The sequence below is a fragment of the Myotis davidii genome, unplaced genomic scaffold (assembly GCF_000327345.1).
Source record: "Myotis davidii unplaced genomic scaffold, ASM32734v1 scaffold128, whole genome shotgun sequence".
Lineage (NCBI taxonomy): Eukaryota > Metazoa > Chordata > Mammalia > Chiroptera > Vespertilionidae > Myotis > Myotis davidii.
Window position 1 is genome coordinate 3,905,532 of NW_006299719.1, and position 10,616 is coordinate 3,916,147.

The following is a 10,616-nucleotide window of genomic DNA, read 5'->3' on the forward strand; positions in this document are numbered from 1 at the left end:
AAAGCATGTAATTCAATAAACCCTCCAGAAAACAGAACATAATGCCTAATAGGAGGCACAGTTGCTCATTTTAAATTCTGAGCACTTGACTTTCCTCCCTCAAACACCTCTTTTCAATATTTCTGTTGTTACCTGTAGGGTTAATTGCATGAATAGCCTTCTGGCATTGTGGGATTGTTTTTGTTTTAATGAGATAATGTGAAAAGTTCCATACTTGACTTTTTGCATAAGTTGAATTCTTCATTTTAATGAAAAGTTAGCATGTTCATTTTATTCATTTCCTGTCTAAGGCTGGGTACCATAACTCCTCTACTCAGTATAAGTTGTTATGGATGTGGACATTCAAGTAGCTCAGTTTCTTTGGCCATTAGTTCTCCCACAGTTGGGGTAATTGAAAGACAATCACTTTTGTTCTTCAGGAGAAGATTTAAATGCCTTTTTCAATAGAGATATAGTGTGTAACAATGCCTGAAGGATAAGAATAAGCTAATTGATCCTGAAATATAGCTTATAAGTCAGAAGGCCAATAACATTTTTCTCAACTCACCTTTATGGTCCCATATCCTTTCCCTAAATATGTACATACGATACATATAACCTAGCCCCGTTTTACTCTACACACAGATTCCCCTGGAAAACAAATGAAGGGAATAGAAGGGAGACATCCAGCCTGGCTGGTGTGACTCAGTGACTGAGCATTGACCTATGAGGTTATGGTTCGATTCCCCATCAGGGCATATGACTGGGTTGAGCCTCGATTCCCAGCATGGGGCATGCAAGAGGCAATCAACCAATGATGCTCTCTCATCATTGTTGTTTCTATCTCTCTCTCCCTCTCCTTTTCTCTCTGAAATGAATAAAAATTTATATTTTTAAAAAAGAACGGAGATATCCAACTCCCATCTCTTTATCGATAAATGTACTCTAATTTCATTTTTTATTTTTTAGAGTAAATCTTAATATACTTTCCCCTCATCATAAAAAAATAAGCGAGGCTATCTACAGAAACTTTGGAAAATAAAGGACATTAGGAAAAAAAGGCAGCTTATTAAACTTTAATTCCACTACTCAAGAAAACTCCACCATCATTTTAGTATATTTTTCTCTTATTTTTCCTCTGCACTTTTCTTGATTTTGTGTTACATATTTATGAAAATATTACATATGCATAATTGCATCCTATTATATTTCATTTAACATAAAATAAACATTCCCTAGATTATTTACAAATTACTTTAAAGTAATTTTAATATTCATTAATAGTCTATTAAAAGGATATACTATAGCTTACTTAAGCATAACCTGTGTTCAAATTGGCACCATGTTGAATAGACCATCATAACCCAAAATTAAAATGCAGAGGTTTTTAAAAATATATTTGGTTGTTGTTGTTTTTTACCATAAGTTTACTTTAAAGAATAAATAATATGCAAAATTGTAATATTCTTTATTTTTTAACTTCTTTATTGATTAAGTTATTATATATGTGTCCTCATCCCCACATTACCCTTCATCCCCCCATTCAGGCCCTCACCCCCCTGTTGTCTGTGTCCATTGGTTGGGCCTATATGCTTGCATATAAGTCCTTTGGTTAATATTCTTTAAAGATGCATATAGTCTGACTTCTTTCTAAAAGAATTCTAGAGATTTAAAATTTCTTCAGCAATGAATGAGAGTTTCTGCTTTGTTTTACCTTAACCAGCTCTGAATATCTTAAAACACACACACACACACACACACACACACTACTTTGTTGGTTTGATAAGACAAAAATTGCAGATCATGTCTATTTCAATTTGCATTCCTCCTTATACATTTTTAGGGTGTAGTTATATCCTGGTTAGGGTTATTTGTATGGTAAGATTATTTGACCATTCGATGTGTCTATAATTGATATAGCTTCATGATTTAATTATTCTTCTGGATTACTTGGAAACCAGAAAAATTACTCAGAAAAAGCATATACTTAGCATAATTAAATAATCCAGAGGCTTAAGTGGTTCAAAATCCAGAGTTATTTAAATAGCTTTTATTTCAAAAACACACATGTAATTACTTCAAACCAGAATGTTTTAATGTCTAAGACATTTATATTGCTCACTTATATCTTACTCCTCCCAGGGGTGGGGGACATCTGGCCTGTGGGCCATATAAAAACCTATGAAAATATTTGGTCTGGCCCTGCATTAGGGGTGAGTTAATTAAATGTTTGATCAGTTATAGCAGGCTAACTTTTAAGTTGATAATTTTGTATGGCCCATGAATGATGTTATAAATATCTCAATGGCCCTCAAAGAAAAAAGGCTCCCCACCCCTGCCTCACACCATAAAAATAAATAAATAAGTAAATAAATACGTAAATAAATAAATAAATAAATCCTGTTTATGCTTATTACATCTTTCTCTCTCTATTCTAACAGATCATGAAAGAACAAAGATGGACTTTTTCTTACAATTCCTGCTTCTCCGAGTTTGTGTTTTAATTCCCACCTGAGAATTTTACATTTTGATTTGGATTGTTTCTTAATTTTCATCTTTTTTTACTTTAATTTTTTTTCTTGTCAGTAATACCCACTGAAAATAGGTTTATTCCTGCCTCTGAACGTTAAATTGACTTCTTGAGCTGGATTTTGAATATGTATTTAAGAAATTGGGCAGGATTACATAGATGATGATTGGTGAAAAAGTGAAAAAAAAAAAAAAAGAAAAAGCCATCTTCCAGGAGTTTGTCCCCAATTTCAAACCTTTACCTGAATTTCGACCCATGTAAACACCTTTACATTTTGTGGTTGTTTTGATTTACAATATGAGTTTGAAAAATCAGTATACATTTTTGACAATGTAAAATCAACATATTGAGGGCAGAATTCAATTAGTAGGACATAAATTGAGATAGAAAAGTATGTTAATTGAAAGCAGGACTATACTATGACAAAAGTTATTTATGACAAAATGTGCGATTAATGTTTTGGATTTATGTCCTTCTGGGTTAAGCTTGGAACTCAAAGTCCCTACGTCAATATTCTAGTTATCTGCCACTTAGAGACTCTGGAATCAATTTAATTCTCATTTCTCTGTCTTTGAAGACTAAAAGGCATGATGAAGAGCTCTCTTGAAGTGTCATAGAAAACAATAATGAGGCTAGATGATTAACCATTGAGTAAAAGCAATAGACATCCAAGCACAGCCTTCAGTTCACTACTATTAAATCAGGATTTCTTAAAATTTATTCTCTGGTACCATAAAAAGGGCAATATTAATAAGTAACACAGTTATCACATATCAAAATTTGTGACTTTTTATGAAAGGGAGAAACCCATTTTGTCTGAATTATAGAATTTTAAAAAATACTTTGGGTCATATAATATGATCTTGCCTTCCTATAAGTTAAACCAGTCTTTTTATCTCTTGTCTTCCCTCTCCTTTCTTCCTCCTTTCCTTTCCTCTTCTCTTTAATTTAATTTATTGTGTCTCTTCTTTAGGAACTGTGCTAAGTTAGGGCCATGCTGTCACCTACAAGAACATTTGGGGAAGAGATAATAATATAGTATCAGGAGTCATGGGAGCCTATACTATGACTCCATCATTTCTGCCAACTAAATTAAGCCAAAAATAGTTGAGTCATTTCTCTTAAATAGTTGAACCAGCTATGAATTAGTTATAAACTGCAATTATTTTCATTCAAACCTGTATTTGAAATGGCTTTATGTAACTATCACAAATCAGATGCTGTACCAATCCCTTGATTCAGATTTAACTCAACACATTTTATTGATCAAGTGGAATTATCCAATAATAAGAAGGCTCATGCTTCTGTTACATCTCTCTGTCCACCATTTATCTTTGTGGCTGTCTAGCTGTCATCTAGTTATTATTTTATTTTTACAAAAGAGGGTAAAGTTTACAGAGGGCTTGTCCAATGTTGCATGACTAATATAGGAAATCAAATCCAAGTTCAAGTATTTTGATTCCAGGTTGTCCCAATAGCCCAGCAAGATGTGAGATTTGCTACAATGACATTCCATTTATAAGACAATGTGATGTAGTAATATAAGCATGGGTTTTTGGAATCACACTTGGATTTAAGTCTAGCTGTTCCATTCACTAGCTCTGTGACCTTGAGAAAGTTAATTAACCTCATGCAGTCTCAGTGACTTAATCTATAAACCAAAGCTAATAATACCTGTGAGGTTACTGTGATAATGTATGTAAAGTGAGTGTAACACAAAAGGTACTCTGTAAGTGCTAACTGTGATTAATTCTTTATCCAGACTTATCTCCAACTATATGATATGAGTTCTCAATTTCAACTATAAACTGGCTTCTTTACGGTGTGGGTTTAAATGTCATGAACAGAATAAACTTCAGATCCCTGGCTCTTATTCTTGTTTATAATACCTCATGATTATTTTTGCCCATGCAAAACCTACTCATCTCTCACTTGTTCAAATCTCACCTTGTCCTTCAGCCTTGAATAATTTGAGTATCTTTGTTCTCCTCTTACCTCTATCCACGACTCTGAAGTCATATAGTGCTCATTTTGAAGAGTATTGTGTTATTCCGTAAATATTTTCACTATGGATGTCTTTTTCCTGTGGCAAAATTGTATTTAGTGATGGTAAGGACCCTTTTCTCAGAGTTTCTTTATAGCTCTCTTAGCACTAGTGCAGTACTTGACACCAAGAAAGATGCTATTTATTTGCTAAATTCTCAAAAAAGGAACAACATATGTACAAGATCAGCCGTTGAAAATTTCATCAAATGTGATATAAAGCCCTTTGTTTCCATGTTTCCAACTTGGGAATTTCCATATTAAACTTTCTTGATTTAAGAATGCTACATCCAGGCAGAATAACCACAGGCAGATTGATATAATAATGTTTATTGAGGCTCTATATGTGAAAGTAATCAAGTAACAAAATGATTGGAAACATTTGAAAGAGAGTGACTATTTGGTAAAGATATTTCTGAATTAGGAATGATTTTTGTCCAGTAAGTTTGAAACCTGATATAAGACAGCATATGTCAGTATAAAATAGTTTCAATATTTCTTAATCCACAGAAAAATATCCATTTCAAACTAATTCACCCAAAATAATAAGCTCTATAACATCAGATATTCTGAATCATGATTCAGTAACACAATTACTTATTTTTAACAAATGCTCTCATTTTTTTTCTTTATTGTCTTCAGTAAACATAGATCCTCATAACTATATAATACGTTATAGTGAGGATAGAATTAAACCTCAAAATGAAATTAATTTCTTCAGAACTCTTTAAAAAATTACATGTGAGAAATGGTGCTTGATCTAAGTTTTATTGTAGTTCTAGTAATTACTGTAAAGCTCTATGGGATCCGTATGTAAAACAAATATGTGGTATTAAGATGCTTTATAAGTGGACTGTACAGACCTGGCTCTTGACTACATATAATATATAGGTGTAATTTTGACCTATGACTTCTACATTGGAAGAAATGAACTCCTGCCTACTCCCACCTCCACCTTATTTCAGAATCAGTGCTTCAATTCAGCACCACTGCAACCCAGTGTGAAACAAAACAAACAAATCCCAGCTGTGCTGCTCCCAAGAGAGGTTTTTCCAGAGTAATGTGAGGAGGCATGCCAAGCCATGCCAAGATCTTAGACCCAGAGAGAGATCAAACAAACAAACTAACAAACAAAAACGGGAAAAGTTAGGGTTAGAAGATTGAGCTTCCATCAGAAGCTATATTTGTCCAAATTCTCTCAAAGAAGGAAGAGAAAATTAGTCATTATCTTTTATATGTAAACTAGAGGCCCAGTGAATGTAATTCATGCATGGGGGAGGGGGGGCGCGCCTCAATCCAGCCTGCACCCTCTCCAATCCGGGACCCCTCGGGGGATGTCCGACTGCCGGGCTGGCAAGGGAGAAAGTTGGGGCGTCAGACATCCCTCTCACAATTGGCAGTTGGACATCCCTCTCACAAACCAGGACTGCTGGCTCCTAACCTGTCTGCCTGCCTGATCGCCCCTAATTGCCCCCCCTGCCAGCCTGGTCACCCCTCACTGCCTGGTCACCCCCAACTACCCCCACCGCCAGCCTGGTTGCTCCCAACTGCTCCCCACAACCGGCCTGGTCACTCCTTCTGACCCTCCTGCCGACCTGGTCACCTCCACTGCCCCCCTGCTGACCTGGTCCCACCTAGTTGCCCCCCCCCAGCCGGCCTGGTTGTCCCCAACTTCCCCTGCTGCCAGCCTGGTTGCTCCCAACTGCCTCCCCCTCCTGGCCTGTTCACCCCCAACTGCCCCCCTGCCAGCCTGATCTCCCCACGCAGCTTGCTGTTCAGTCATCTGTCTGGTTGTTTTGGTCATGATGGCCCCTTGCTTTTTATATATTAGGACTAGAGGCCCAATGCACGAAATTCCTGCAAGGGGCTTGGCCCTCACAGTCCTGGCTGCCACCACCCTCTGCGGGGCAATCAATTGCGGAGCACCCCCTCCCCCATTGATTGCCCCGCAGAGGGTGGGACAGCCCTGGCCTCATGGCCCTGGCTGCCTCAAGGCCCCGTTGTCTCACTCCTCACCCACTGGTTGTTCTGGAAGGTCATTCCAGAAGGTTGTTCTGCCATCTGGTCTAATTAGCATATTAGCTCTTTATTATATAGGATATGTATATGTGTCTTATAGTTAATAAGTGGACTTTGGTCTGTGAAATATATAAAAATTTAGACAAAGTTGAATGTATCCACAGTTTTACTGTCTATAAGAATAACTTAAAAATTAAATAAATGATGAAATCCAGGTTATAAGGAACCATATATACTACTTAAGGGAACAAAATTTATCAACATCCTTAGTAGTTGGAAGCACATTCCAAAGGGATCTGTTATTAAGATGATTGTAATTATCAAGGTACCTTAAAGATCTGTAAAAAATATACCTTGGTTGATATCTTTGAGGTACTATGAATACTAAAATGTTTAATTGCTCTGTTTAAAACATTGTGCTCATATTTTCCATTAATTCAGGCTTTTTACTGAATTTTTTTGTTAATTCAAACTATCTCTAGGCTCATCCCATGGATAAAAGTGTTTTCCATTTCATTTTTGTCCTAAGGCTTTCTTTTGTTTTTATTATCTGAAATGCTTTTTTATATAAAAATAATTTGTACAATGTGTATTTTAAGAGCTTTGTCACCATTGTTTTTTAATACTTAACCATATTGTAAGCTCCTTGTGGGCAGGACCCATGCTTTGTGTATATCTTGTACCTGTAGAGTCCAGCACAGTGCTAAGCACATAGAAAGTGCTCAATAAAAACTTGATGGAAAGTGCAAGTGCCCTGACTACAGTCTCCGTGAGTGATGTGTAAGACGACTAGGCGGAGACACTATACGTAAGGGTCAAGAGTTGGTTTTCTATTTATTTCTCCTCTTTGATGTTGGGCCATTTTGGTCAGCCTTTAAATTTGAGCATATAAGAGAGTCTTCTTAGACTTCTTGAAGAAAACAACTGTAAATATTTGTTGATTATGGGATGATTGCTCTTAGAAAAAAAATAAAAGCGATAAATATATTCCTGTGTATAAAATAACGTGTCTTTTAGTCAATGATGTCATTTCTTATCTTGGCATGGGAGCTGAATTTCAACCTTCCACCCACAGGTGTATGCAGCAGACAAAACTGAGAAAGAATGTCACAGGCTACTGAGAGTGACCTTGAAAATTTCTATATTTAATCTCACTTAGCCTCCGTGTCCTTTTTTATAAAAGAGAGTTAAGCCTACCTTTTAGATTTGCTGCAAAGGATAAAGATGATATGTATGATGCTATTATTTTAAAACCACTCTAAATTCCCTGCGGTAAAATAGGATCCCCAAAAAAGTCATTTACAGAAAGCCTCAATTATAAGTGGTTGAAATTTGGATCTGAGAGACAGGAATTATGCATATGCCAAAGCAGCACATGGTATAAGAGCCCCAAATTTTACTACCAGTTCTTTGCAAATCTCCAACTATCCTTTAAAGGATTAACTTGCATTATTATCAGCCAGCTGGTGAACCAATGGGATTTCCTCTGCAGGTGCCAGCAAGACTATTTCTGCCAAAATATGAGAAGGTGATTTTGAAATAAAACTTCCTAGAGCATAACCTACATGCAAGAGCTTGCAAAGTTAAAGAGGAAAAAGCCTGAGGCTAGAGTCTCCATTAATATTCAGAGAAGGAAGTGGGCTATGAGATAAGAAGGAGCTGAAAAGAAGTAGGAGAGTTAGTTGCCAGTGAAGGCTACGTCATCTGAGCCTGTTTCAGGATGGTCTCTGGACTGAGTTGGATTACTGGGACCAGTTGGTATTAAGACTGTCTCCCAGGGAACCTGTTCATGAAATGAAGAGTGGGGTTTTTCGGTCGGTATAGGGCCAGCATATTAGGGTTACAGAACCCAGGGGTTGTGCTACTCTTAACTTATCACACAACTATACCATATTGCAAAACCTACCCATTGGTAGGTGGGAAAATGACAGATGCTAAAATGAAACTCGTGGAGATTTGATGCAGCATTTCCCAAACTTGCCTAATCATATTAATTACACAACGTTTGTAAAAATAGAAAATACTGGTCTTTTCCCTGGAGGTCATGAGCCAGAAAAAATCTGGCAGGGGACCTGGGATTTTATATTTCTTAAAAACAAGTTCCTTCCAGGTGATTTGTTTCATCAGGGAGGCTTGACAACATTTATGTAGTGTAGTGGTTCTCAAAGTATCATGCCTGGACTGGCAACATTAGCATCACTTAGGAATAATTTTCAATAGGTAGAAATGCAAAATCTTTGGTCCCACTCTGGACCTTACTGAATCAGAAACCCTGGAGCTGGAGCCCAGGAATCTATGTTTTAGATAATGCACACTAAAGCTTGAGAACTACATTTCTCAAATGTGGCCCAGAGAGCTGGAAGTTGGGAGTGTAGCTGCAGTGGAGGAAGGTCATCTAGTTCAGCGGTTCTCAACCTGTGGGTCGCAACCCCTTTGGGGGTCAAATGACCCTTTCACAGGGGTCACCTAAGACCATCGGAAAACACATATATAATTATATATTGTTTTTGTGATTAATCACTATGCTTTAATTATGTTCAATCTGTAACAATGAAATTGGGGACCACAACATGAGGAACTGTATTAAAGGGTTGCGGCATTAGGAAGGTTGAGAACCACTGATCTAGTTCCTATTCTCCTAGGACTAGAAAAGACATCACTCAATCCAGTAGCTGACTGCTGTTCTTCTCCTGACATCACTACCTCCTTTTCTATTTTCTAAGGAGTAGCTTGAGTTTGTGGATCCCATTTTGTTTCCCAACTTAGCAGAATCCTGGCTTCTAGAGGTTTACAATCTTTGGCATTCATTGGCTTGTTAGGCAAGACACATCATCCTACATAGTGTTCTCTCCTGTCCAAATGTCCCCTTTTTATAAGAACACCAGTCATGCTGGTTTAGGGGCCCACTCAACTCTAGTATGACCTCATCTTAATTCATTGCATCTGCAAACACCCTGTTTTCAAATAAAGTTACAACTTGTGGTCCTGGGGGTTAGGAATTCAACATATTAATTTGGTTTGGGCTGAGGAACACAATTCAATTCATTACAGAAAGGTTGATTGATCTAGGGAGAAAGCCAAATCTAAACTCCAAAATCATAAGATCCAACATGATATAGCTTCTGGAATTTAACAGGTTTATGGACTGAATAAAAAATCTCAATAATGCACACAACCCTTGGCTCCAATTAAGAAAGATAACTCGAAAGTGGTCAGATTTCTAATGCTGAAATAGCTGCAAGTTTTTCCTACAAACAAATAAACAAACAGTACACATTTCATAAAGCAGGTGGTGGGGACGATAATCAAATTTGACTAAAACCAAATTGCTCTATTTATTTTGGGCATGAGGTTTTAGGAATTCTTACACTTCCATTATGAACACAGGTTGATTTCACTGCTTTGAACACTCAGATTTCTTTTCTGGTAGTTTTTAAATCCCAGCAATAAACTCATCTAATGGTTGAAATCTGAAGGGACCCAGATGCTACCTATTTGAAAAAGGATGATTAAGGATTTTTAAAGTTATTTGAACAAGAGGGCATTCACGCAGGTATGTGATGGTACTCCTGAACACAGATGGTAGTGTTGGTCCAGTTATTGCCTTCTTGAGTCAGGCTTGCTTATTTGGGACTTTTATTTACAGTGTTGTGCCTATATGAAGACAAACTTACAAAAGAGCATAAGAATACCGTAAGTTGGGAAACCAAGTATACAAAAGGGCATAAGAATCTGCTTTATCTGCTAATAAAAGTATCATCTTGGGTTTCAGGTCAACTGTCTCTCATAGTCCCTCTGATGTCCAGTCCAGTGAATGAAATCCTCTTGATTGTGTGCTACTTGGGTGCAGGAATCAGAGAAAAATGTGAATACATATGGTGCAATTCCAGTTTGTGCTTTGGCAGCTTCCAAGGGCTCACACAGAACAATGTTCAGTGTTTGTTTCTTGTGCATACATTGTTGATCTGATCCTGACTTCTAGGTTGTGCTAGTAAAATTCCACTGACTACTTTTTCATTTCATCACTGTATTTACAGCCTCCTCC

General features: G+C 37.0%; 1 protein-coding gene and 1 long non-coding RNA gene across 3 annotated transcripts in view; both read left to right on the plus strand.

The window, feature by feature from the left end:
- PTGER3 (prostaglandin E receptor 3) overlaps positions 1–10,616 on the plus strand; it is a 109,791-nt gene that overhangs the window by 71,828 nt on the left and 27,347 nt on the right. The window contains exon 4 of one of the 2 annotated variants that reach the window (XM_006775920.2): positions 2,421–4,392. The exons of the other annotated variant lie outside the window; for it this stretch is intronic. Coding sequence (XP_006775983.1) covers positions 2,421–2,427 — 7 coding nt within the window. The 3' untranslated portion in view covers positions 2,428–4,392. Of the gene's footprint in view, positions 1–2,420; positions 4,393–10,616 lie in introns of those variants that run through there. 2 annotated transcript variants of the gene reach the window in all.
- Positions 9,828–10,616, plus strand: part of LOC107185007 — a 7,652-nt gene continuing 6,863 nt past the window's right edge. Inside the window, exon 1 of the long non-coding RNA XR_001515919.1 lies at positions 9,828–9,840. This is a non-coding gene — a long non-coding RNA (uncharacterized LOC107185007). The remainder of the gene's footprint in view (positions 9,841–10,616) is intronic.